This window comes from Amphiprion ocellaris, chromosome 5, assembly GCF_022539595.1.
Source record: "Amphiprion ocellaris isolate individual 3 ecotype Okinawa chromosome 5, ASM2253959v1, whole genome shotgun sequence".
NCBI classification, from domain to species: domain Eukaryota; kingdom Metazoa; phylum Chordata; class Actinopteri; family Pomacentridae; genus Amphiprion; species Amphiprion ocellaris.
The window spans coordinates 23796747-23824041 of NC_072770.1; the positions used below are offsets into that span (position 1 = coordinate 23796747).

Genomic DNA, 27295 nt, shown 5'->3' on the forward strand with positions numbered 1-27295 from the left:
TACATTCTGTATATACATTTATGCTGTTGGACGCTGATTAGCTCTCCAAGACTGTGTGAGTGATCCATTTTGGGATCACTCAATGGATCACACACACAGTCTTGGAGAGCTAATCAGCGCCAAACTGTGACAAGAGACTTTTCGTTTCAACACTCAGTATGGTTATGTCCGTACACAGGAAGTACCCAGAGTTCTACTCGTTGCACAATGTTGGAAGGTGACTTCTGTTTATATGTTGCTAGTGTTGGTAAATACGACACTGTGGCGATCTTGATGAGACAGACGACAGGCAGATATAAGGAGGCGTTATTGTGTTTATACTCATCATGGCATGTCATGAAGTGGAACTGATACAAGTTGTTGTTACTATTAGTAGTAGTAGAAAGTTTCAGAAATCTTTGAGTTTAAATGCTGTCCCTGCTTCAGGGCAACAAAACATCTCATTCCTTCAACTTCTTTACCTCTCTGGTGATCTGCTCTTTACGAAGGCATCTGCCCAATATTCAAAGATGTGTGACTCTGATTATTGTTAGTCTTTTTATCTTGTGCACCACTGTACTCTGCACATTACTGTACAGCAGTAGTGTGAAAATGACTGCCTCTAGTTTCTCTCACCCTGCCTTGAAACCATTGCTGCCTGAACAGAAGCATACACTCATTACAAAACAGAGACAAATTATCCTCATCAGTTCACAGACAAGTCAGTGAAAATGTCACAGCTTTTTCAAGGAGACTGAAGTCTAAATCAACATTTGTTAAAAACATTTTTAAAGAATTGAACACAGCTGTGGTTAAGGAAGCTGCTATCAACACTGGTCAAAATGAAACAGCCATGCTCCGCCAGACGAATGTTATGAATATCTTTTCATCCTGTCATTGATGGAATGATACTATTCAAATCATCCCACACTGACTAAGCAAATGACTGATGAAATGTTGTAGAGTAGTTTCAGTGCAATGTCCTGAGTCAAGTCAAGAGTCACTCAATTCAGGAACCCTACTCTTGTGTGACTTTGCAGTCAGAGTTAATGCACTTACATAGATTCAAATCGCAGGGCAAGATGTACAACACGTTTGTGTGTCATTTCTTTTTGAGTGCTTCTTTTGTTTCTCAAGTGTTTTGTTATAACTGATTACATAAACTTCAGGACAAACCTGCACTTGCCCCTTCTCTGACTCTATCGCAGTGAAGAAGGTGATACTAATAGCCTGTGGTGTTTCAGTGCAGGCTTCATTTCACCATACGTGTTAGTTCTGTTCTATATGCGTTCGTGTGTGACTAAGTGAGACTGCTTTTGCATGCGTATGTGTTTGTGCAAGTGTGCATATGGCAGAGGGTAAGGCTGGCTAGTTACGGTTACGGTAAGTTAAGATACAGCAGGGTTGCTGCTGGTAAGTGGTGTATGTGGGTCACGTTTGCAGTTTGTGCATCAGCTTGTTGAGTTTATGCTTTAAGGTTCCCCATGTTCAGTGCATTACTGCAGTCATACATTCAGTTCTCTACCAGTTAACCATCCCCAATAAATGCCTTCTTGTGAAATAAAATGCAAAGAGGCATTCTTTATCAAAAATGTTATTTATTAATCTTTGAAAATAGTCACAATAAATACAAAAATATATTATTCGACATGGGAAAAATATATAATAAATATCAGCGCTTCGCAAGTTACAGGTTTGACATCTTCAAGTTTAGCAGTCAGTACAATAGAAACTTGTCCGTAGGACAAAAACGTAAGTCTCACAATAACAAAGACATCAGAGGGCTCATCAAACAAAATCAAAATCTGATAGCATCTTGTACCACAGAAAAAAAGGTATAAAAAATGGATAAAATGCAAAAGAGTGCAAGATTGAGTGTTTTCCCTGAGGCGAACAAGATTACATTTTAATTACGGTCAGTGGGTCTTCAGGCAGAGGCCGGCCGGCTTCTGTGTCGCTTAGAAGCCAGATATGTCTCAATGTAGTTAAACAGCAGATCCAACTCTCCCATGGCCTTATATAGACCTTTACCCTCCATCTGTGGACAAACACACGGTTCACTTACTAACTTAAGATTTATCAGAGCATATACTATCTACACACTACACATTTTAATAGTTGTAAATCAAATTTTAGTAACTTGTAATCTTGACACTTACCTGAGTATAAGTAGAGTTTAGGTCTCTGATGTCAAAGTGCTTCTTGCAGGAGAAGTAGTTTCTCTGTAAGAAGAACAGAAAGCTGATGTTAGGACAGGTGCTATACAGTGGTTATTGTTAATGTGCATTAGGTCTTAACAGACATTTGAGTACTGGACTGGATGATGCACAGTTGTGCCAGCTGCTGCAGTTTATCACTGACTAATGCAAGATTATGATCCTTTCTGTGAGCCATTGCTAACCTCTTCCCTTTTCTGTGTCAGGCTGAGGTCACAAAATTTGGAGAATATTGTGACAGTGTTTGTAGGAGTAAAAAACAATCTGAAGATGGCATTAAGGGTCGCAATTTGACAGATAGGGGCTACAATTTCGATTTACTGACGGATAATCAAATAAAGGCACATCAGCTTGGTTGATAGCAATTAAAAATGGAAGCCTGCATGGCCAATTGTTGCCTTCCAGTTGCGCATAATGACTTGAAAACGATTGCGCATGATTTTAGTAAAGTTTTCAAATGTCATTATATCCAACAATATTTCTGCGATTTTCCACAGTGACAACAGCAACGAAATGAGCATCCTATCACCACAAGGTTACCAGGACAACAACTATACTGCTGCACATTTTGCTCCGTCTCATCTTCCAGCTGCGCGCCGCCGGTGAGTATTTACATTCTTATTTCCCTGCAGGAGTAACACGTGTATCAGCTACTCACACATTTGGTGACATCATTCTTGAGCTGGTCGAAAATTTGCTGTATGGACTCCATGTGGGGTATCAAGTCCTTGGTGTCCTCGGTCACTCCTGCAAGCGCTGAGGGGAGCACGGTGCTCAGGTAGAAGCCCAAAACGCTGTTCACGGAGTGGCAGGCAAACGGGCTCTGAGAGAGGAGGGAGTGGGACACCAGTCTGGTTATTGGATGTCAGTAAGTTTAGTGCACCACTGCGTATTTTCCGATAAAATCTGAGACACCACAGCATTTCAAAAACATTAAAAAAACCAAAACAAACAAAAAAAATAAATAAAAAATCAACGTCTTGGATAGTTTGCGGAGAGATTTACCTTAAAAGAATCCTCTACACTCTGGTCTAGCAATGCTGTGTCTAAGTCATCGTTGGCTTCCTGCAAACAAACAAACATTTAAAAAGTGTGATCAGTGTGCCATGAGAATATTTCTGCAGAGCGCAAACAGTGGTGAGAAAACGCAGCATCATCTGCAGACAGGCAGACGCGCAACGCGGTCACAAGCGTGGTGGGAATGTTTCCAATGCTGCACAAAGTGTCACGGTGCATGTGAGAGTGCAGCGTCTCTTTACTCACAAAGAAGTCTCTGATCTGTGAATAGTCCTCTCGGAGCTTCTTCAGCCTGACAGGGAAACCCTCCACGAAACGGCAGCAGGCGTTATTGCAGGTTGGATTGCACCAGGCAATGCAAAGGAGCGACAGGACAGCCGGGACGGACAGGAGGAGACAGCGGAGAGTCATGGTCGCTGCTGCTGGACAAGCTGCTGAGGTCTTCTGGCTGGAGAGGTGAGTAGAAGAAAATATGGTTCTTCTGGGTAGAAATCTAGCTGGAGAGCTCAGAAGAGACAAGTGCACATATTGGGGCTCCTCATTTGTCTGTATTTATAGGCAAAATTGGGACAGAAATTCGAGGGAGGAGACTAACTGGAAGAGAAACGGTTAAACATGCTTCATGCGTGCTGGTTTTTTTCTTTTTTTTTTTCTAGACTCATGTGTTACAAAGGGGGTACTCCCACTAGAGATCTCATGATCTTGAACTGTCAAGGAGGGAAAAAATCTGTCATACCATTTGTGGAAATTTGTTAATACATCATTATTTACTGTCAATATGTGAATCAATATTTGACACAATACTCCTCTATAAAACATTAAAAATATGTTCATAACAATAACAATGATCATTGCCATTATTATAATTCTGATTATTATTATTATTATTATTATCATTACTATTACTATTATTATTATTATTATTATTATTATTATTATTATTATTATTATTATTATTATTATTATTATAAATGAATCAATACTATTCAATCAAAACTGGTAGGGTGACAACACATCATTCCTGCTGAATCCACTTAACTACTGAATACAGAAATGATATTTAATTAAATTAAACTGTGCTTAAAATCGCATTGAATTCAGAACATGACAAAATATCATCCCATGTATTCTGCACAATAACAAAGGAAGTGACGCCACCAAGATGGAAATGATATAAAGCTGTGGTTTGATGACGCTGTGGATTCTCTCTGTATGTCAGATATACGCAACAAGAGTGACAAGAGTGAAGAGATCCACTAGTTTCTGCGTTTGATGGTGAATTGATGATCGGTGTTCAGTTGTTTTTCTTTCATGGGATTCCATTATCTTGTTCGGTGAGGTTTGCATATGCAGGGGCAAGAAAAAAATGATGCTCTTGTAAAAGAAGAAACCACATAGAGAAGTTGTTCGGTTCTCTCAGAAGTGGCAGTGTAAGGGGTATTTTTCCTTTGGTACTTTTTCAGTTGTGTGGAATATCCACTCATCCATAACTGCTCTCTCTGTCTGTCCGGGTCACACTTTGTCTAAGTTGTGTTGGGCAACACTGGTATTTTAGAAATACTTGGAAGGAAAAATCATTCCCCAGTGATTACCTCTGCATTATGAAGACTTCACAATGTTCAGGATGATTTGCAAAAGTTAAAGTTCATTTATGTGAAACTTACACCATATTGAAGAGGACAAAGCGTTTTTCTGCAAAATGAAATAAACTTGTTACAGTGAGTACATCAGCAACACGAATGTGAAGAAAGATTGCACCAGTATGAGAATGGCCAGTCTGAGGAAAAAGATCTAGATTTTGTTTTTAACATGGACTATAATATGGAAGACTTGAAGGGCCTAAATAAAAACACAGCACACAAAAAATGTTTAAATAAAATGAGGTTCATTGCCTGCATATGTATAGTTACTGTGTTATAATGAAATGAAAAACAAACTTTAAACAGGAGAGTTCTCTGGCATTTTGTCTTTATTAACAGAATGAATTGTGTTTCAATGTGACATTTGGACATCATTAGTTTTCTATATCCTATTTAAATCAAATCACGAGACAAAAAGCAAAGTGAAGAGGTGTGTTGTATTTCAGTGTGTTTCAGAAATCAGCAGATATCGCTGATAATGATTATTACAGTGTTTATCACAGATTCAACATTCCAGGGTTTCATATGTAATAAACCTAAGGAACTAATTCTGTCAACTTTCAGAGTGGGGCTTTCTGTCTTTTTCAAAATTGGTGTTTGTGTTGGAGTGACCCCATAGCACACTTGGATGTGGAGGCACCTCAGATACAAGGACTATAGTCCTTATGTAGCTATAGTATAACTATAATGTGTACATAAAGGCTACAGCTGCTGATATCCTGGTTTAATTCCAGCTCATGAGTTGCTGCATGTTCCTTCCTATTTGTGCTCCCCACTTTCTTGGATGTCTTGAGTTATTTAAATATAACAACTTAGAGTAGTGTTTTTGCAGAGTTGAAGGTGAGCTGGTGTGCTTGAGCTGCAGTGAGCGGAGATGCAGGGACTGCTTATTCTGGAGCAGGCAAAAAAAAAAATCTAAATGTGTAACTTTAATAGATGGAGATGAGTTTCCTTGTTAACTGGAGAGGGACTTGAACGCTGGACAGAAAGAACTGCAACAATGTATAAAAAATGATGGCATTTGCATTTTGCATTCTGGTGGGTTAATAAAAAGTATGTTTTTTTTTAAGGTGTTAAATTGGAAAGATTTATTGGAAAGAACCCGGGTGAACACCTTAGCTCTGTCATGTTCCCCGGGCCACTAATGAGCAGTTTTTGCAGTGTGTTGGAGTGCATTGTCCTGCTGAGGGTGGCAACTGGCATCAACGACTGCTGTTGCCATGGGGGGGTTTGGGGTGGCGGGGTTGATTGACCTCCAACGTTTAGGTGGGTGATAGATGTCGAACATCCACATGATTGTCAGGACTCAAGGTTTCCCAGCAGAACGTTGCATCATAACAAGATGATCGATGTTATTCACTTCACCTGTCAGTGGTCATAATGTTGTGGCTGATCGGTGTGTACGTTTGAAAACTAAATGTAAAATTAGTGAGCCAGCAGAAACCGTTTATGGGAATCCCCTCTCTGTTACTGCATGTGTATGTGAGCTCATGCATGTCTGCTCTCTGAATTATGTGAGTTCAATAGGTTGCGGTTGCATTTTAGATGCTTCTGTGTTTACTGGGATTTCGGTTGTGACTTTTTTTTTACGTGAGTGAGAGGGGAGAGTCATTTTGAGCCCACTATTAAGTCATACAGTTGGATTTTTTTTTTTTCAAAAAAGTAACCAATTTAAGAAGTTAGTCAGAGGGCTTCTTCCTCACACACAACTCATAGCGTTTTGCTCAGAAGTGACCAGGAAAACTGCTGAGTGATAAAACCGTCACACACAATTATCTTTCGACAGCTGTTCACAGAACTGGCATGTCATCAAGCTATGAGTATCTCATGTGAAGGTCTTACAGTGAAACAGTGTATGAAATATTACTTATCTTGTGTCTATCACAAGATATTTACTTAGAACAACTTGTTTTCCTCATTTCAGAACCGTCTGTAGAGACAAAGAAAAGCAAACCACATGACAGTTTAATATAGCTGCATTTCTCAAGCTCCATCTGCATTTCTCTCTCATTTCAGCACATAGAGTAAAAAGAGCAATTTGACAAAGAAATGAGTGCGTTTGACTGAATGGCAACAAAGCTTTGCAAAATGTAGGATTCAGTGGATCTGAGTATCGAGCGGGTGTGCGATTTTTCCGTTTTTGTTTTCTTTGTGTATGTAAGAATTTTAATCTGTTCAATGTTGAGGTGTAATTCTGTGAGTTGGAAAACATGCTTGTCAAGTGGAACCTTCAGTCTGTTGAATTTCACTTTAAACCTGAAGAAGGAGTCAGACTTCTCATGCAGGTCAAAGATAAAGGAGCTTTGTTCACACTGTCTCCTTGAAACAGGTCAAAGCTGAATCAGTCAGATCATATCTTACACCTATCACTTTGTTGTTGATCAGAAAGTCATCTGTTCCATGGATGATCATGTGCTGTGCTACTGTGGTGCGGGTGTCTTTTTTTTTTGCTTTTATCTCGCTGGGCTTCTTAACCTCTTGCCTTCTAAAGTCATTTTCTGATGCTGTCAGACACACAGAATATGCCGTCAGCAATTTTCAGCACATTACCTGAAACCAGACTGCTGATATCATATCTGCCCCCTGTTGGAACATGAATCAAAATGGAACACACTGTCGCAATCAATTCAAATACGTGACACAATGTGATGGATGCTGGCAGCTGTTTACACGATGATCTCGTCTGTGAGTCTTTGTGCTTTGCAGACTGACGAGCTGCACAATGTACCTTACGCACCACATCTTCTGTGTTTGTACGTATTTTGTGTCTGCATAGTGTACTTGCAAGTATAACCTTTATAGGAAGCCTATATGTCTCTCGAAACAGATTCACCACATTCCTCTTTCACTTTCACACCGGTTGTCCGTTTGACTGCATATGTGTGTGTTTTTGTGCGTGTGGTACTGAATCCTCTATTGTGTCGAGTGAGTATTGTTACTTGAATACAAATAACAGCAGTGAGTGTTTCATAGTTTTCCCTGATAAAGCTTCCGAGGAATGAGGAAATTGAGAAATGTACGGGCAGTTTCCTAAAGTTACTTCAACAGGGTAACGCTGATCACAGCCATTCATTTAGATAGACTCGCACTTTGCTGGTTGTGGTGACATGTGGTACGACACCTGATATGACAGCTGATATCTCAGTGGGTGGATGCCCTTTTTTGGGGACTGTGCAGAATGGAAAATCAAAGTTCTCGGAGTTTCATATGCGTTAACGACCTGCAGATGCCCTTCTGGAATTCTCATTAATTCTTTAGTCATTTAGACTTCCTTCCAGTTTGTGCATCATGGCAAATGTGAACTGTCCTCTGATTAGTAATATTACCCTCCTCGCCCTCAGAATCTTTATCACTTTATATCTGCGGAAGATCTGTCAATGTGATTCTAAAGAAAACAGGTAAAATATTAGAAAATATTCATCTAAGCGTGACCTCAGATACTGAGTAAAATTTCCTCGGAAACCTTATCATTTCTGTAGAGCTGAGCAAGCAGCACCGGAGGAATGTATTGCTGTAACCCCAAACTAAAATAGCCCTTTCCTTCTGTTGAACAAGCATCTGTCGACTGGACATGAAACTATGAAATTCTGCCTGCACACAGTGTTTCGTCAGCCAGGACATTGACGGTAATACAAGTTCAAATTAGCTAAACCTTTGTGATTTAATAAGTTATGTATATGTTTTAGGTTGATGCTTTAAGTATGACATAAAACGCTCCGTACTGTTTTTGTTTCTATCATGTTTGGGCGCAAGTGCGTAAGCACATCCAAGCATGCGGCCATTTGCATAGACGCCTGTGATGGTGTTAACCGCACCTATGTAAGCACTGCACGTTGTGACAGCTCATATTTTCCATGGTTTTTAAGCATATGAATGCTGAATTAGTGAAAGTAAAAAAAAATAACACAATTTGTCAAAGCAATTTCAATGATGAATCATAGTTTCATCTAATTTTCATCACCTGAACTTGGTTCTTGGTATCTATATATGTGTGTGTGTGTGTGTGTGTGTGTGTGTGTGTGTGTGTGTGTGTGTGAGCTAATAGACATGTTGAATAAAAAATAGCTAACTATCTAAAAATATGTATTTCATTTAGAAATATGAATTTCAGAATATCTATGTATTCGTTTTTCCCCGTCACTTTACTGACAACATGCCCTCCAGCAACAATTTTGATCCACAAGTTTGTTCCAAAAAATGCTCATGTTATGATCTGACAACCTTCTAGAGAACTTCTCGTGAATGTTTGGTTTTCTCTGTCTTCAAGCGGCCACATTAATGTTCAGTGCGGTCAGGTGACTGTGGATAAGAGTCCTTGGTGTTCAAAAAGCTCTTCAACGCTTTGAGGTGTGTTTGGGATCATTATCCTGCTGCAGCACGAATCCATCCCCACAATGATGCAAGCCAGATGATCCAGAATACTTCTTCATGGTCCGATAAAGTTGATTCTGTATAGTAACTGGACATGCGTGACAGTACTGCACAGAGCTGAGCTTGTGTATTAACACAATGTGCCCATACTGACCTCACCTGCTCTCTTCTCGGCTGTGGGATTTTTGAGACTCTTACGGACTGGAGCTCTGGTGCAGTTGCTCATTTTGGCCCCCTGACACTGGACGCCTTGACCCTCTTATAATAAAACAAAAGCGTTGGTCAGACTGGTGCTGGGAAGAGATAAGGTTGCTGAACGCCCTTTCAGTGTTGCAACGCTGCAAGAAACAGCTGACTGTCCTCCTGATTGAGGCACACAAAGGTCAGCTTACAGCAGCTTTCACACACACATGAATGCTCGTACTGTTAACGTAGCTTTCTTAAAAGTTGGAGGCTTTTCACAGAAACAGTGAAGACGGAAAGCCTTTAAGAAATATCCGCTCAGCAAGTTAGATCTCAGTGAGTAACATCACCTTCCTCCATCATAGGAAGACACACATTAGAAGTTTCTGCCAGTTTCCAGCCACTTGAAGCAATCACAAGCAGCAAACACTGAACTGTATTTCTGAACACTATGCACATATGTTCACTGTACTGTATAAGAATTGAAAGCATTTTGTAGTTTTCATAGTTTTTGACTTTCACCTGAGCAAGATTTCTCAATTTAAGGTCCAATTTCTTCTGACATGAAAAGCACAGAAAGCTGACATCACCAACTTTTTCTGTTATAGTGAACACACCCACAGCTCTTTCCCCACTGTCATGAATCAAGTGTTGTTAATAGCTCTTGACCAAGATTTACTTACATCCTGAAATACAGCAACATGTCTTCCTTTTTCTCCAAATGTGGATGTGCAGTCATGCATCCTGCAGCACTTTAGGATTCTCTGATCAATACAATATTATTACTAATACCATATATGTTTACCTCATGTCAAAAATATGGGGGATATTTGGACAACTTTTGGATGTTGTCCAAAACGGGAAGATGGTGTTAGTCATTGAGATTTAACTTGCAGAGCTCATCACATATTTTTGTAAAAGACACCACAGGTTGGTTGATTCTGTATGAAAACGGGAACTAATATGAACATTTTGTGAGCAACATTTAGGTGATGACGTGGCATTTTGTGACTCATAGCCCTAGTAGTCCAAATGTCCAAAACTTGCTTTTCATTAAAAAACAAAAATATTTGAAAATGATGTTGAACTTCAAATCAGTTGTAGCCAGTTCATATTCGAGCCATCATGCCACATTTTTAATATCTGCTCCTCATACTCTTAACTTATAGGTCCATGTTGAATCAGGAATGTTTCAAAGCGATTTGTCTTGTCAACTCCTGTTTGTTTTTGAGAAATCAGCAGTTGACTTTTAAATTGACACATCTCTCATTGTGATAGAGACAAACTGCTCTGGTTTCACCAGTTACTCATTGAATTAAACCCCAAATTATTCATACCCATGCCAAATTTAGATTACACGTACAAATCAATGGTTTCTTCTGACTGTAAATGACGTTAAGAAATGACCAAAGACAGTAGGACATTGTGTAATAAATGGTAGTGATGAATTTTAACCATTTCTTCTTAGAAAAAAAAACAGTTTTTGTTAAAAATGTCATGTTCAATATTAACTCCGACTTTCTCACACAGTCCACTAATATGCTGAGGTTAACTGATTATTCTAAACTGCCCGTAGGTGTGGATGTGAGTGTGATTGTTTGTCTGTATATGTAGCCCTGCGACAGACTGGTGACCTGTCCAGGGTGTCCCTGACTTCACCCTGAGTCAGCTGGGATAGACCTCCCACCCCCCCATGACCCTAATGAGGATTAAATGGTATATCGAAAATGGATGATTGGATGTTCAATAGTATGTATGGCCTTGAAAAATGGTTTCAAATATTTGCAAAAAAAGCAAGTTCTCTACCTGTTGAAATGTTCCTGTTAGTTTCTAGTGTGTTCCAAAGCATTCTTATCAACTATAAATTGAGAACAACTGATGCAGTTTATCTTAACAGTTACTAGTCAATTACACATCATAGCTGAAGCCAAAGAGCTGAGTGAGCTTGCTGTTAGGGTTCATCAATGACAGAGAAAGGCTATAAAGACATGTCCAGATGTTTCCAAGTGCCCGTGACCACAGAGCAAATCATAGTCAAGAAGTACAAGGAATTCCACTCTGTGAAAAATCTCTGTACTGTCAAGAATGGTATTACAAGAGGCCATAATAAATCCAAATATCACCACCAAGAACCACGAACCTTAGGAGTTCTGGTACCAACATCTCCATCAGACACTTAAGAAGATACTGAACGAGGCTGGGTTGCTGGACATCAACCAAAGGGGGCTCCACTTCTCTAATACAGGAACACAAAAGCTCACCTAGCCTCTGCTAAAGTTCACCTGGACAAAGAACAAGATTTTAATCATCAGTTCTGCTTTCTGATGAGATGAAACTTGTTTAGTCATAGGGATGTAGCCTCAGGTGGTGAAAGAAAAGAGAAATATTCAACTCCAGGAGCGCCATCCCCATAGTCAAACACGGTGGTGGGAATGTGATGCTGTGGGGTTGTTTTCAGTGACGGATCAGGCAAATTTGTCAGTGCAAATGACATCATGAGAAGAGAAGACTGCATGAAGATTCTGGAGGAAAACATCAGGCAGACAGCAGAAAAGCTTGACCTCAGATGGTCCAACAAGACAGTGACGCTGAACATACTGCTGTGAAAAGGTCAAGAAATGGTTAACAGTAAACAGCATGTTGGAGTGGCCCGGCCAGTGTATGGATCTGAACCAGAATAATAGCAAGGAACACTTCCTTCACAAGACTTCATTTAAAGACCCAGTTTGATAAAAAATCCACTTATATTGTGCCTTGTGGTTGTTAGGATCTGAACACATTTACTTTTGCCATTCATCAAACCCCCTCAGTACCTAGATAGCCTCCTGGCTTTGTGAAAGTTTTATTGAACTGCTACATTCCAACTGGATAACCAACAATCGTCTAGCTCAAGGTTTGTATAATTCTCCTCACTGCCCACTACTTGCAGGTGAACCATTCAGGATGAACAGCTTCACAGTTCACCAGATTTATTTGCTGCTAACTCGAAAACACCTCAGCTTTGAGCAAAACTCACCAAGTGTGCTGCTGTTGGCTGCAAGAGTGAACATGAGAGTCTTTATGCACCTCTAGCATCTAAAGAACTGAAGACTCAGTGGATTGCTCTTATTCTTGATTGTGATGTTACACCAACAATAGGACAATTCGTTGTGTTAACATGTTGTGTTGCTAATGTGCAAACAACAGAACAAGTATGACAGAGATTAAGACTTCATTTGTTAACCAGAAGTTACTTCAGGGCCATTTCCAAGCTGCCACTCTGCATCGCTAAACTACTAATTTTGTAAGTATAAGGTTGTCTGACAAACTCACCAAACACAAAAACAACAGCTGTGAATTCTGTGACATTTCCAAGTAAAAAGAATCGTTGAAACAGAAAGTTAGAAGCAATAGAAAGTCCTAGTATCACACACTCATTCATGTCTATGCCAGGTGCAGTGGTGGTCAACGGTTTTGCTTCGTTAGTCACAAACGCAGAGAGAGTTTTCTTCCTTAAGGGTGTGTGGACTGACAGCACTCACCTACATTTAATACAACAAACAATGAAACAGCTTGTTCAGAACAAGGCAAAAACAAGGGGTTATATAGTCACAGTGAATGAATCATCTGTGCAGTATTTTGAGCTGAAAATTCAAAAGACACTTTCTGGGGACACGTAAGACGTATTATTTTTGCTGAAAGGAGGCACAATATGGGACCTTTAAATTATACTCAATCTAGAGGTCATAACCAGTCATGGTGCTGCTGCTGCTGATTTGAAATGATGATGATGGGCTGCTATAGCTCACATAGTGTCTCCCAAAACTCTCAGTTATGCTATATGTAATACAAATATCTGCATGGCACAGGTGAGCTCAGAGGATTCGTAGGAACAAACAGGATCAATTATACAATATTACAGTCATGACAAACCACGCTCAGGTGCTCGGAGGAGAAATACATTAACAGGCCAGATCAAATGAAGTTATCAGGAAGCCCGTAGGTTTTCTATACTTAAGACAGATATCACATGGTAGATTTAAGATTTTTTTCCATATAAAATTCCTATGAATGCAATCTACATCTCAGAATCTTCAAAAAAGTGCAAACTGTCAACATTAATCTGTACAGTGTCAGATATTGGCCATTACTGTTATGAGCCTCAACAAGAAGAACAGATTTTTATGTGGACCATCTGTTTGGACATGAATAAATGACAGTATTCACCCATGTCACCTTCTAAATGTCTGTTTAATGTTGGTCCAAATGTCATCCTACAGGTGCTCAAACTGCTAACAGCACGACTGTAATGGAAGTCTCAAGCAAGCATAGGTTATGGCAACTGGACTAACCTCGTGTGAGTCGAAAACGTTTCACCTCTCATCCAAGAGGCTTCTTCAGTTCTGAAAGCCAGAACTGAAGAAGCCTCTTGGATGAGAGGTGAAACGTTTTCGACTCACACGAGGTTAGTCCAGTTGCCATAACCTATGCTTGCTTGAGACTTATCATGACCTGGATGACTGAGAACATCCACAGACTGTAATGGAACAAAAGAACATGGTGATCTGTGGGATACACTTTAAACACTGCTTTACGGCATAATAAGGGGAGTCAGCACACACAAACATGCATTTGAGTAATATTAGGTTCAATTCTGTGTCTTGTGTTGGCCCAAGAAGCTGCATTTTAATTGATCACCACTAGATGGTAATGCAGAGCACACGTCACTTGTTGAAAGGAGACGCTCCAAGTTACTGTGTCAAGAGTAGTGTTTTATTGATGATGAAATCAAAGCAATGCTGGCAATAAAACCCTTATTTGTTAAGTTACATCATTACCTTACAGTACAAGCATGCATACGGCACCATAAAAGTGTTCATTTTCTGATAAATATACATCTAAAATACATTGCCTTATGTATAAATATTGCATTGAAATATTGGTGTACATGTTAGTGGACTAAAAAAAACAACAACATGATACGTTAATTCAAGTACAAAAAAAGATATGCAAAATGACACAAAAAAAATGAAATCAGCAAATTTGCAAGTATCAGGTCAAGAGAGTAGTGTGGGAATTCAGATTAAGCTTGTGTTTTCTGTCCCTCCAGCCACTCCAGCACAGTGTCCAGCTCTCCCACCGCCTTCTGGGCCGCCTGGCTTATCTGGAGCTGCTCAGCATGAAGGAGAAGCAAAGGGTGAGAGAAGAGAAAGTGGAAAAATAGGGTAAGTGATGAACATAATTACACAGACAAAACATAGTTAGTCTTCATGGTAAGAGAGGTTTGGTCAAAGCAGCTACAACGTGTCTTCCAAACCCATTGTGTTTACATTACCCTGTTTAAGGATTCTGCCCTCAGCACAATGACAAAAGTTAATTTATATTATTTTTGTGTCTGTTTTTTTGCATGTTAAGCCAGGATTTATGAAAAAAATATTGTATTTATGGTGTTGAATTCTGGAGAAAGAGCTTTCCTATTAATGTCAAACAGACAAAATTCTTTAAAAGTAGATTTGAAAGCTCTTTAATCTTTGAACTCCTGTGACCTTCTGTTTGATTGTGTTACATTCTTTTTAACAAAACTAAATATTCACTTCAGGAAGCTGTGTTTCTACAGATCACTTTTATATCACCTAAGATATCATTTGAATAACTGATTTAAATTGATTCTGGGGTTTACTCCTTAGCACCTTCTGCAGTTTGCTGTGAGAATGTAGAACATGAGAAAATGTTTTGTGTGTCTACAGAGACTGTTTTTCTGTGTTCTGCATACCTTGATGAACTCAGCGTGCACAGAGTCTATTTTTCTCTGGGTTTCTTCCTCACAAAGGCAGTGCTGCACAGAGCAGAGGACAACCATCACTACAACTTGGGATGCTTTTAATCAAAGCACATTTTCTAATTAAACCAACTTGTTGAATAGCTGACTTACACATTTGTGTATCTCTCTTCTGATGCTGACGAAAGCATTGGCCAGAGCGCTGGAGCAGCGCTGCTGCTGCGGATGAGAAGAGGCGTAGTTGCTGAAAACTCTCTCCACATAGAAACGCAGCACCAGACGCATGAAGCAGCACATTTGACCCTCCTGATAGAGACATACAATAGTCAGAATACAGCACCTTTAACACACTCCTACTGGTACTCATATAGGGCAGACAAATGTAATAAATGTAAAGCTAAAGTGAAGATGAACAGCTCGTAAGTATCACTCAAAGGCAACAAAAAACTTCACCTGAACATCTTTCATTAATGATTTATCCAGAAGTTTCACTCCGATCTCACTGTCTTCTGATATCTGTCACGTAAAAAAACACAGCGGATCAAATTAGAATCACTGTCTGCAGGTTTCCTTCCACTTAAAAGTGCCATAAACAGTATGAGTTGTGAACAGTGTCTGACATGTCATGTGTATCCTGCATGTTATTCTGAGTGAAGGGCTGTACTGGATTACTTGGAGATATAGGTTTTAAAAAGAATGTCTGTGTATTAAACTCACCGCATTTGATCGTATGTCAGAGTAATATTTGCGCAGTTCATGCATGTGGACATTGACAGAGCAGCTGTCCAGATGCAGAGTTCGACTTTCCACAGGTTCAGTCAGACAGATGAGAAGCAGCAGCAGAGAGACGGAGCAGCCGAGCAGCATCTTCATCATCACGTTTATCTGGAGGCAAAACTAACAGACATTTTGTATGTTCAAATATCTTTAGGGGGAAAAAAAGAAAGAAATAATAACAAAAATGTCTATATATACATCACATACATATATTTAGATAGGTAGGGTTTCAATTAGGGATAAGCTTAACCATTGATTTGTCTCTTAAACATATGTTTGATCAATCTAGGGATTGTCCATAAAGTCAAGAAAAGGTGTCAAATGTTCAAAAATGTACATATTTCAGAAGTAAATGTTTTAATTTTTTTACTCAATAATTGAGTAATCAATTGATAGAATAGCTTTTTCTGATAATCAACATAATACACATGCGATTCTTCATCTGTATAGTACATTTAAGCACGTGAAATATACTAATTATAGTCTTAATTTGCTTCACAAGTATCATCATCCACCACCATGACCAGAACTGTGTCTAAACTCACCTGTGTTTGTGTGCGTTAATCAGAGCAAGAGTCCTGGAAACGATGTGTCTCTGAGCCTCCATGCTGTTGCCTCTTATAGTGGAGTGAGGGGGATTTTCACCAGGTATTGAACAGCGTACACAGACACACACACTCATGCATGAACCTGCATGTGCCCAAATTGCTTTACAGGAGAAGGAAGTGTGTAGCAATTAAAGGAACTGCCAGGTGATGTCTCAATACCTGAATGGAAGACACGGGAAAGAAATGATTGACGGTTTGCTCCTGTCTGATGTGTAGAGAAATGCCTTTGCAGTCAGTGACATGCTGTGTAATTATTTAATGACGCATTCATCAGATTAGAGCATCATCATTCCTCTGCAGATGCACGGGTTCTATTAAGAAGTATTCAAAAAGTCCATAATGATGTTTATTTTAGGGGGAGGATGTGTGATTAAAATGTTTTGCACCAATATCATTTGTTTCTGGGTTTCTAAGTGGTTACTATGTCTCCTGTATCCGTTTGTTTTTGATTTCTCATAGACTTCTAACTGATCCCCATGTTTTTCTTCAGAGGTTATACAACTGTTTGGGTCTGTACTGGAAATAAAACCTCCTTCAGCACAATATGAGACATTACTGAACTTCTTTCCCTTGAGCAGTCCTCTCTCACAGGGAGTGACGTTCCTCCTGCCAGACAAGTGGTAATCAGAAACACCCATCAGACCTGCTCATCTGCTTGGAAGAAATCAAGAGCAGGGAAGTCCAGCGGAAACAGGAATAACCTGCATTGTTGGAATAATATGAAGTTTGTCAGTAGCAATCTATAGGAATATAATTATAAACAAGGAAGTACAAAATTTCCAGCTTTTTCTGTCTAGGACATTTGTAGGTGTCATCATCTGTACTAAAAATACCTGACAGCACTTCACAGCTCTGGAATGCTTGATGTTTGGTAGATTGTAGTTTTGTTGACCACTAGAGGTCGTCGTGAAGCTTTTTGAACAAGGTGAAACCTCTGTTGATTCAAGTCAAAATCCTCTGCATGTGGACAGTATTTCACCAGCTGCTCTAAGATATTTATGGTCATATAAATCACTTTTACTACATTAATACAAAGGTTAGGTACAGAGTTACATTTTTCTGGCTCTGAGTGAATAAAACAACAGAAGCAGCAGAAGTACCGTAGGATAACACCGTAATAATAAGCCAGCGTCTTCCAACCTTTATTGAGCTGTGATACTCTCAAACAACACAATGTCTATAAAAGCTGCAAATCAATGACTTGAAGACAGTTATTCCATCAAAGAATGTTCCTGTGGCAGATCTTGAATTTCCCCGAGGGGATGAGTAAAATATCTATCTATCTATCTATCTATCTATCTATCTATCTATCTATCTATCTATCTATCTATCTATCTATCTATCTATCTATCTATCTATCTATCTATCTATCTATCTATCTATCTATCTATCTATCTATCTATCTATCTATCTATCTATCTATCTATCTATCTATCTATCTATCTATCTATCTATCTATCTATTTCACTCCGTCATAGAAATAATGTACAAAATGCATGTATTTCTTCAGTACTATCTTAATAATCATCTTATGACACCTCAGCTTTGTTTTATGACCCACACTGGGAACTATTAGGTTAAGCAAATATTGTCAAATTTATTTCTTTTCAACTCTGTGGTCATTTCCCGAGGTTGTGTAGTAGATATTTGTCATCTTGTAACTCCTGTTACTCATTGTTAAGGCCTTTTTTCTGTTTTTGTGGAGTCCTGTTGTGTAACCTTTGTTTATTTCTACTTATGACTACCAGTGAGAACTCAGATGAACACACGAAGCCAGAAAGTCACTGCTTGAAATGTATCAACATCACTCTGACAAATCTAAAAAGACACTGTATTACACAAGGTTTTCACTGCAGTCCTAATAACACAAATTAGGGAAATCAGACAAACAACAAAGGTCCTGCAGCCAGGGGTCAGACCTTTGACACTGCAGTTCTGTATGTGGTATGTGCCTGAGGCATCAGACTACTAGGGGACATATTGTTTTTTTCATATATTTTAGACAGTTTGATTTAAGCTTTAATTACATCCATATTAACTCACGTATCAGCATCATAGCGTGACACCAGCACAAAATGTCTCACCATGTGCATCCTGTGTGTCCTCCTGCACTGACATTACACAAATAAAACGGGGAACCTCTTGTAAAAACATGGCTCCTCAGCTTTACTACTGGTCAAAAATCCCACAGTGTATTTTCAAAGAAAACAACTCTAAACCAGACTTTCCACAGCTTTGTACGCTTCATTTCCCCCGAAATTGCCGTTGCTCTGTTACTGTTGATGCCGTTAGAGGACACAGTATTAAAAAGGTGATTATAAAATTGTATTTTATAATTTCAATTAAACATTAAACACAATCAAATGATCCAAGAAAACTTTTTATTTACCATTATTTGTACAAAGCTTCTTTATACAGAATAATAATATACAGAAGACTAAGAGTAAAAAGAATAAAACGACATTTTTACATGGAGTACCCTGAAAATCACAGGCACATTTGGGACAGTTTCAACTACATGGTAGTTATGTTTTAAATTGGTGCTTTTGACATCCACTGCAGGTCTGTTTGTTGACGCTGGCAGCTGCTTTACTCTGATCACATCTGCCAGCAAGCATAACTACCTTTTATATCTGTAGCATGTCTGTCAATGTACCTGTATTTTCAGGCTTTGCTTTTTCTAATGTTTTTTTCATATTCAATGCATTGTATCTTTGTAGACAAAATACGACAGATAAACTGAAACTCCTACAAAAACCTAACCCTAAATGTTGCAACATCCACTTTTTGCAGATTCGTAGTCTAATGTTTGGATTCTCTGGCAACGATGACACTCATCAAAGTCAAAAAGCTTGAACTATCAAAGCTTTACAGATATTCGCACGGCTGGATAAACGTCACTGACCATGATGTGTTGTCTTGAATTCACTTTGTACACAGTGACTCTGCGTTTGTGTGTTTGCGTGTACGTGTGTGTGTGGTTTGTGCGTGTGCGGAAGCCTGCAGGCCTTTAGGCACTTTTCTCCTAAATAACAATAGAGTGAAGGTGTCTGAAGCACATGATGACATCCAGAGGAATGGGTGGACTCAGGTGATTTCCGTCCAAACGCAGGTACCTGAGGCAAAAAATACACACCAAAAAAAACCCAGGAAATTTACATGCCATCACAATGACTCTGGGTTTTCAAAACACTTTAGTTGCTGATGCAATCCCTTTGTTCCCGTGGAACTGTGCCAATTCATGTTATGGAGTGCAAAGACGTGACATAATGTGCCATACCTTAGCCTGGGCACCACGCTGTGATCACTCAGGTCGGCATGCAGGCTGTAAGGGCAGAGCTGGGTGCCATTAATGCCTGTTAGGAAAACACGGTTGTGAACATCCAGCATCAAGTGTTCACACAAAGATAAATTAAGAAAAGCTACCAGTTTAGTGGTGATTGTCAATAGTACACATGATTTAATGATGGTAATTTATTTAACAATTTTAAAGACAGAGTCCAAAGTGCTGTTATGATTCTGCTTCTGTCCCTGTTCCTTCTCCCTCCTTCTCCCTCGTTTTTCTGCGTCTGTTTTGACCTGTCTGTCTTCCTCTGTATCTCTCTCTCTCTCTCTCTCCCTGTCGCTCTTGCCCCTGTGTCTCTCTCTCTCTGTCTCTCACTCACTCTCACTGCCTGAACTGCTGATTGCTGCAATGAAAGTCAGCTGTGACAATCAGCTCACCTGTTCTCCACCTCACCTCCAGCTATTTAAGCTCTGTGCTGTGATTCACTCCCCGCTGGATCATCGACCCACATACCTTCAAAAACTCCCATCCTGTCACGGACTCAGTACGCTCTTTGGGATTTGCTTCCCCACTTTTTGGACTCTGTTTTCCCCCCTCCTGGATTTTCTCACACATGGACTCAGTTCTCCTCCCGGATTCCCATCAGCCCTGCTTCAGTCTCCAGTCAGTGTTCCTACCTCATCTCCATTAGCCTCTGGACTTTCTCAGCCTGTTTTGCCCTCTGTATTCAGTTTCCCCCCATCTTGTGAGTACCCCTCCTTAGTTTAGTTTTGGTAGACTTCCGTTTTGTACTCATAGTGTTTATTGTCGAGTTTTGAGTTGTTTGGTTTAGTTCTGTCCTCTCAGTTCAGTTCTCAATTTATGTATTGGTTTAGTTTTTTTGGGTTAAATAAATCTCTTGCCTGTATTCACCTGTCTGCCAGTTTCTGTGTGCCTGCACTTGGTTCTCCAGTTCCCCCCTCGTAACAAGTGCTTTCAAACCAGGGAAAGATAATCAGTAAAAGAGACAAATGCAGTCAGGAAGCACAGGAGGAATAGGGTAACTACGGATAAATAAATTACAGACAAGACAAGAAGACAGCGCTAATTATTTGCAAATATTATGGAACACGTCACAAGAGGATTAACTTCTGAAGGATGACTTAAAAAATGTTATTGCCTCTTAGCTTGGAGTAAAGCTTTGCTGCCCTGTCAGCAAAAACTTGCTGAGCTTTAGTTTCAGCACAAACAAAGCCACAAGAGTTTTTATTATAAAAAAAAAAAAAAACAAAAACCTACTGGATACCTCAAATTCAGTAGCAAGAAAAAGTAAGTGAACCCTTTAAGAATGATTGGTTTTTATATGAAAAAATTGACCATATCTTCATATCAAAAAAATCATTATTTGTTCTTGTACATATTTAAATATATCATTCTAATATTCACAGTGTAGGTTAGGAGATGAACAGTGGCTATGACAAGTACTCACTTTTTAAAAACATTTTTTTAAAACATTTTTTTTCTTTTCCACATAGAATCTGATCAATTTAATTTGACTTCTTCACCAGAACTTACAAAAAATGACTCGTTCATGTCAAAGTGAAAACGGATTTCTACAAAGTTCTGGCAATTAATTGAAGATATAAAATGCGTGACTGCATAAGTATTCATCCCCTTTGAAGTGGCTCAGCTAATTCAACAAACATGCACCCAGTTGGTGCTAGAAGTCACACAATTACTAAAATAGAGATTATCTGAGTGCAGTGAATGTGTCTCGAGGTATTGCAGTATAAAGACGCATGTATCTGCAAAGTTTAGTCAGTATTCTTAGATATAACTGCACCATGAAGACAAAAGAACATTCCAAAGAACTCTGTGAAAAAGTTACTGAAAAGCAAAATTGCAGTGTCCAGATGTGCACGGCTGATTGAGAGCTACCCACACAGACTTAATGCTAATTAGCCAAAGGTGCAGCAACTAAATACTGACTTTAAAGGAGTGAATAGAATAGAATCATTTATTTTATGTTTCATATTTTTAAATAATTTGCATTATTTTGGAAAAATGTGGTTTCATTTTGACAGTAAAGCGTCTTTTTTGTAAATTCTTATACAAAAAGACAAATTGACTGTGATTCAATGTCAAAAAGCAATAAAAGCCCAAACTACCATGAGGGTGAATATTTTATAGGCCCTGTTTATGAATCACTGCACTAATGACATCAGTAAAACCTAGACTGAGTCACGAGTCAGCAAACATTTCACTTAGTGAATCCAGATTGCAGATGTGGATGAGAGCTGCTCTGACTTGTGCTAGAATTCTCTTTTTCCAAGCCGCATACCTCACAGAAATAAACCTCTGAAGGCTTATGATCAAGAATTTTTGAAATGCGCAAAGTTGAAGAATCTCACGCTCAAATCTTCATCACTTCATAGTCGGGCAAACTGTCTAAATGTACTGTAGCTACTCTCCCTAAATGTAGGCGTCCAGCTAAAATGTTTCCAAAAGCAAAATGCAGATGAGTCTATGATGTACAATAAAAAGATGACTTACTCTCAATGCTGTTGTGGTTGAGGTGCAGGTGCTCCAGGTGACCGTTGAAGAGGGGAACCGAGGCGAGCTGGTTGTGGGCCAACTGCAGGTCCAGCAGGGTCGACACGTTGAACACAGCTTTGGGAACTCCTTTGTCACTCAGCTGGTTGTAGTTCAGCCTCACAAACGCCAGGTGAGTGAAACCTCCGAAGTAGTCTCTGAACAAGACAAGAACATCAGCAGTGAAAGCTCACATCCAACCCTCCATCTGCTGTGAGACGTCGTGTGCACTGTATACTTGCTTTGGAATGTCATCTATATGGTTCTTATCCAGGAAAAGCTGTATGAGGTTGCTTGGAACGCCTGCAGGCATCTTCTTCAGAGTATTACGAGCCAGATTGAGCTGCATGAGGCTCTTCAGGTCCTTAAATGTGTTCTTTCCTATGTCACTGTCACTCAACTGACAGAAAAGACAGATAGCACACACTCATATTTGCTCCAGAAAATGTGAACGATAGTTGATTGTTTTGCTGAAATAGTGCAGTGTAGAAACAGTTTGAGGATCACCTGGTTGTTGTACAGGTCAAGCAGAGTCAGATTTTCAAGCTTGTTAAAGGCTCCTGCAGGGATCTTAGAAATACGGTTCCTTCCAAGGCGAAGCTGCTCTAGACTTGCTGGGAGGCCTGAAGGGACTTCATTTAGCTGATTTTTCTGTGCGTAGAGATACAGCAGCGCCGGGATCTTCTCAAATACCTGCACAAGAGAAAGATACAAAAAAAAACGCTGTAAAATGGTGTTTTTAGATCATGAATATTATTAGAGGAAACTCTCTGACCTGTTTGTCTATTCGGTGGATGCGGTTGTTTGCCAGATTGATCCAGCGGACCTCGGTGGCGTTGTTGAACGGTTCCGCTGTTACCTCTGAGATGTAGTTGTTCTGCAGGTACAAATAGTAAGTTCTGGATGGGATGACTGGGATCACACGGATGTTCCGGTTCTCACAGTTGAGAGCATTGGGATAGCTAGGGGAGCATGTACACTCTCTGGGACAGTCGGGGTAGATGGACGGTGGGCCCAGGATGGGCGGGGGGAAGTCTGTGGGCTCCTGGGGCTCTGGCTGTGCCGGTATGGCAGGCTGGGGGACAGAAGGCCTCCTGGTGATCGGTGGCGGCCTTCTGGTGGTCGGTGGCCGCCTGCTGGGTTTGGGCTTCTTTGGCTGCCGACCTCTCTGGGTGGCCACTGCCCCGATTAGGAGGAACAGAGCCAATGCAGAGAAGAGTCCCGCACCAGCCTTCATTGTCCTACAGTGGAAATGGAAGTTGTTTTGTAATTCCTTTACAGCATGTAGAGTACAGTTATGTGGGTATAGGCTGAAAGAGAAAGTTTGAAAGCTAAAGTACATCAGTCCACTGGGAGCTTCTGTCTCCGTGTGGGTGTGATGACTCGTGTACAAACCCTTAATCGTCTCGCGGGGCTCAGTGCTTTCCAAGATGGTCATCTCATCTTTGATAGCGCTGAAAATTTTCAGTGAGCAACTGTTTTTGTTTGCTTTTGGACTTTTTTTTTTTGTTTTGAAAGGAGCATGGGAATATTTCTGGCACAAGTCAAAAGCCGAAGGCAAACATGAAACAAGTTTCACTGGCATCTTAACAATGAAAACACTGAGTCTGTATAGTCATATACCCAAACATTCAGCAGGCTGCCATGCCAAGTATACTCTTGTTTCAACTTCAAAAATTTACAAAAACAGGATATTTAAAACTTCAGTGTCCTGTTGAGCTGAAAATAATTCAGTGCACACTGAGAGAGCAGTCTGGCAATCCAGGCTTTTACATGAACTTTCCAGTGTCCTTCAGTGTTTCTATAAGTATGAACAAGTATCTGTTATGACAAGCAGAATAAGGGTTACGAATCTCATAATGTGAAAGTGACATAAACTGATTACGTCCTCCATTTGGAACTAATACTTAGTTTAATTTGATTACATTCAAGAAGAGGAGGAGGTGAACGGCGATACAGGAAATTAGTACTTATGAATGAGAGGGAATGAAAACTTTAGGATAAAGGCTGTATTGTGAGCACTGGTCCAGAGGGATAGCTGTGGTAGAAAACTGCAGGTCTGGAAGGTTAATGCACTTTGACCCAGGAGAGGCCCAGTGGAAACTGTACTAAACCCCAGACACACTCTGCTGGAACCAGTATGTATCTTAAAACCCTTTACATCTGTGTTTTAAGTTTGTAAATTACATAGGAATGAGCTTATGTGGCTGTGTTGTTGTTTGCAGAGTTGCTGACATTAAGGACTTTCTTCTTTGCATATTGTAGCACATCAATTGTATACAGACTCATCTGAGACACACCCAGGAGTTTTCATTCCAGCAGGAGAGGAGGAGATTTTAGGTGTGTACTCGTGACTTCTGAAAATATATCCAACAGATGTGAAAGGCTTAAAGTGGCTGAACTGTGTGGACAATGTAAAGACCTCCCTCACACAGATGCAGTTGTATTCACCCTTCGGCTGAGATAAATTCATCTTTCAGAGTGCAATGATCCTCTTAGGCCATGCTGACTGCATCTCATAACTCCTAAAGCATTTCTTCTCACTGCGCATCATCAGTTTAAACAAACTCTAAATGATCACCACACAGTTTTCCGAATACACAATCCCTCAGCATCAAGGCACTATTAGTTTCCGATCACACTGCTTTGGTTCGGAAAGCTCAAAAAACATCACATGTAAGTCTGAGGGCAGGAATAAGGCTGAGCGCCAAAATCTGTTATGCCTGACAAAACATATTTGAACGTTCCTCTGATAGCGCTGCCTGGCACTGCCCTTCCTTTTCACTCGCAGCCCGTCATTCAAAGACAGGACCAGTTCTCCTCCTGCCCCTCATGCTGCAGTCAAGACCAGAAGTCTGGTAAACCACTGAAGAAACAGAGTCAGAGACGTGTGACTCACTGGTTTGTTATTTGTGACCTCAATAAGTTAGTGTGATACATATCGGTATGAGAACTACACTCATGGCAGCCAGTCAGAGACACTATGACAAACTATCTTATCATACAAGGACTGGAATGAGATTACAGACGATGATAATTAAATTATCCTTATCTGGTTAGTTTTTCACTCCTTAATTGAAAAGACAATATATTATGTCATTTAATTAAATCTTCCTTTTAAAACATTGGCATAATCCACATGAAGACCACTTGATGTGACTAAATGGACCAACTAAGTGGTGGGATTCTGTTCTTAACTCCTGTTTACTGGCTCCATAGTGCATTTTTTGCATTTTGAACTTCATCTACTCAGTTGTCTTCTGTAATTAAAGTGTTCCATTACTAAATACACAACATATGATATCTTTTTTCTTATTAAATATGTATTTTTTGTCTTATTTGACATTAAAAAAAAATCTAAATATTTATTTCCACAGAGCAACTGATGGTCTCTCCAGCTGCAGTTATTAAACTAAAGTTCAGATATATTGAAATTTTAGAACTAAATGATACTAGTCAAAAGTAATGGTATTTGTAATTTATGTCTTCTGTCATCATCAGAGCTGCATGTATTAGACTGTTGTTTATACTGATGTGCATCTGGAAATTATAAAAAATCTGGATTTTCATTTTTTTAGTGGCATGCAAATAAATAGCGCTCATTGTCATCACAAAGTCCCTGATGATTAGTTCTTTCCAATCATTTTTTTTCCCATTTTGTTTTGGCAGAACAGCCACTGTCATTCCTTTAACCAAAAATCATCACCAGTGTTTTGTTAAACCGCACAAGACCTCACGTCATACACAGCAGAATTCATTTATCTGACCCACATATCTGAAAATATCAGCACAATTACAGATCCTGCTTCCTGGATCACAGGTTGGATCTGTTTCTATGGTGACTTCACATAAATGAGCAGTAAAGAAGGAAGAAAATACACAGAAAAATGTAACTGAGAGAAGAAGCAGAAGTCTATACTGTTGCACAGACTCCAGGAGCCTGTTCTTCTGTCGGACCTGAACACTGTCATCCTGCTTCTTTGTATTGCTCATCAGCCAACACAACCAAGATTGATTGCTGTTTTCCTTGAAACATTCTTCACATGCTGCAGTGATGATCTTTTTGAACCTCACTTACAATTTAGAGAAGAGAAAAAACATGCGTGCCTGAGATATTTCCAGAATATTCCTTCTCATCTTTATTTTGACTTTTGGTTAACACCCATCTTGGAGCAGCATCTGAACTCACTGCAGGGTAAGCAGAGCAGAAAATCCTGTGAGTGACCACCTTGAAAACCTTGAGGATCAGTCTGATTGCACCAGCCAAAGGGAGCAATAGGTGTTTCTCAGAAGCACAGCTGAAGCTCCTCCACATTCTCACTTTATTGGAGTGGCAGCTCTCCTCACTCAGTGATGGAAAAAAAGAGGCTGAAATCAAGGTGAGCATGAAGGAAGCAGCAGAAAGCAGCAGAGTCGATGTGCGGCAGCTCCACGGAGGACAGAGTACCACTTTGTGTGGCAACGCGTTTCTATAGAAACACACCAGCATTGGCTCAGCCGCCTGTGCCAGGATTCCCCCCTCAGTCCACAAATACGTCCCTCTTTCCTCTCTCTGCTTCTCTGTTTGACACAAACACACTCCTGCCTGCATTCTTATCTTATTGATCACGTTCCATGAAAAGCAGCCCCACTGGAGACAACAAATAAAGTTTCTTACCTGCCTCTGGTACCTGCCCTCTTCTGTCAAGTCACAAGTTTTCTGTCTTTCTTCTCTCTGCCTCTCTCACTCTTTTCCTTCCCCTCCCTCTCTCTCTTCCTCTGTTTCTCTCCGTCCCTAACCCTCCCTCCCTCTCTCTCCTTTGGTAGACAAGCCTGCCTGTTGGGTTTGTTCCCTGGCTTCTTTCCCTCTGAAGGTCACAGTGGTTCTTTCTCCCCCTCTGCTCGGCGAC

The 27295-nt window shown here is 39.9% G+C and overlaps 3 protein-coding genes and 1 long non-coding RNA gene across 4 annotated transcripts; 1 reads left to right on the forward strand and 3 right to left on the reverse strand.

Annotated features, from left to right (window-relative positions):
- Positions 1-1878: 1878 nt before the first annotated feature.
- Positions 1879-3623, reverse strand: il10 (interleukin 10). The gene is made up of 5 exons (XM_023267228.3): positions 3459-3623; positions 3201-3260; positions 2854-3018; positions 2139-2201; positions 1879-2017 (listed from the first exon to the last, which is right to left on the reverse strand). Exons 1-5 carry the CDS (start codon positions 3621-3623, stop codon positions 1907-1909), a joined length of 564 nt encoding a protein of 187 aa, XP_023122996.1. The 3' UTR covers positions 1879-1906.
- On the forward strand, positions 3536-20742 carry LOC129349011 (uncharacterized). The gene is made up of 2 exons (XR_008601794.1): positions 3536-3668; positions 14496-20742. It is a non-coding gene; the product is annotated as an uncharacterized LOC129349011 (long non-coding RNA).
- On the reverse strand, positions 14145-16627 carry il19l (interleukin 19 like). The gene is made up of 6 exons (XM_023267224.3): positions 16487-16627; positions 15882-16061; positions 15618-15680; positions 15318-15470; positions 15159-15221; positions 14145-14555 (listed from the first exon to the last, which is right to left on the reverse strand). The coding sequence occupies exons 2-6, from the start codon at positions 16038-16040 to the stop codon at positions 14469-14471; spliced, it is 525 nt and encodes a 174-aa protein (XP_023122992.1). The 5' UTR covers positions 16041-16061; positions 16487-16627; the 3' UTR covers positions 14145-14468.
- Positions 18917-27195, reverse strand: prelp (proline/arginine-rich end leucine-rich repeat protein). The gene is made up of 7 exons (XM_023267239.3): positions 27064-27195; positions 23182-23647; positions 22914-23099; positions 22649-22806; positions 22368-22564; positions 19830-19905; positions 18917-19665 (listed from the first exon to the last, which is right to left on the reverse strand). Exons 2-7 carry the CDS (start codon positions 23641-23643, stop codon positions 19575-19577), a joined length of 1170 nt encoding a protein of 389 aa, XP_023123007.1. The 5' UTR covers positions 23644-23647; positions 27064-27195; the 3' UTR covers positions 18917-19574.
- Between the last annotated feature and the right edge of the window lie 100 nt (positions 27196-27295).

Coding starts and splice junctions, on each gene's coding strand:
- il19l (XM_023267224.3), bottom strand. CDS start 16,040: ATGATGAAGATGCTGCTCGGCTGCTCCGTCTCTCTGCTGCTGCTTCTC. Junction 15,681..15,881: donor CTGACATACGATCAAATGCG/GTGAGTTTAATA, acceptor TTTACGTGACAG/ATATCAGAAGACAGTGAGAT. Junction 14,556..15,158: donor TGCACGCTGAGTTCATCAAG/GTATGCAGAACA, acceptor CATGCTGAGCAG/CTCCAGATAAGCCAGGCGGC.
- il10 (XM_023267228.3), bottom strand. CDS start 3,623: ATGACTCTCCGCTGTCTCCTCCTGTCCGTCCCGGCTGTCCTGTCGCTC. Junction 3,019..3,200: donor GTGTAGAGGATTCTTTTAAG/GTAAATCTCTCC, acceptor CTCCTCTCTCAG/AGCCCGTTTGCCTGCCACTC. Junction 2,018..2,138: donor TAAACTCTACTTATACTCAG/GTAAGTGTCAAG, acceptor GTTTGTCCACAG/ATGGAGGGTAAAGGTCTATA.
- prelp (XM_023267239.3), bottom strand. CDS start 23,643: ATGAAGGCTGGTGCGGGACTCTTCTCTGCATTGGCTCTGTTCCTCCTA. Junction 22,807..22,913: donor TTGACCTGTACAACAACCAG/GTGATCCTCAAA, acceptor CTTTTCTGTCAG/TTGAGTGACAGTGACATAGG. Junction 22,565..22,648: donor CATATAGATGACATTCCAAA/GCAAGTATACAG, acceptor TGTCTTGTTCAG/AGACTACTTCGGAGGTTTCA.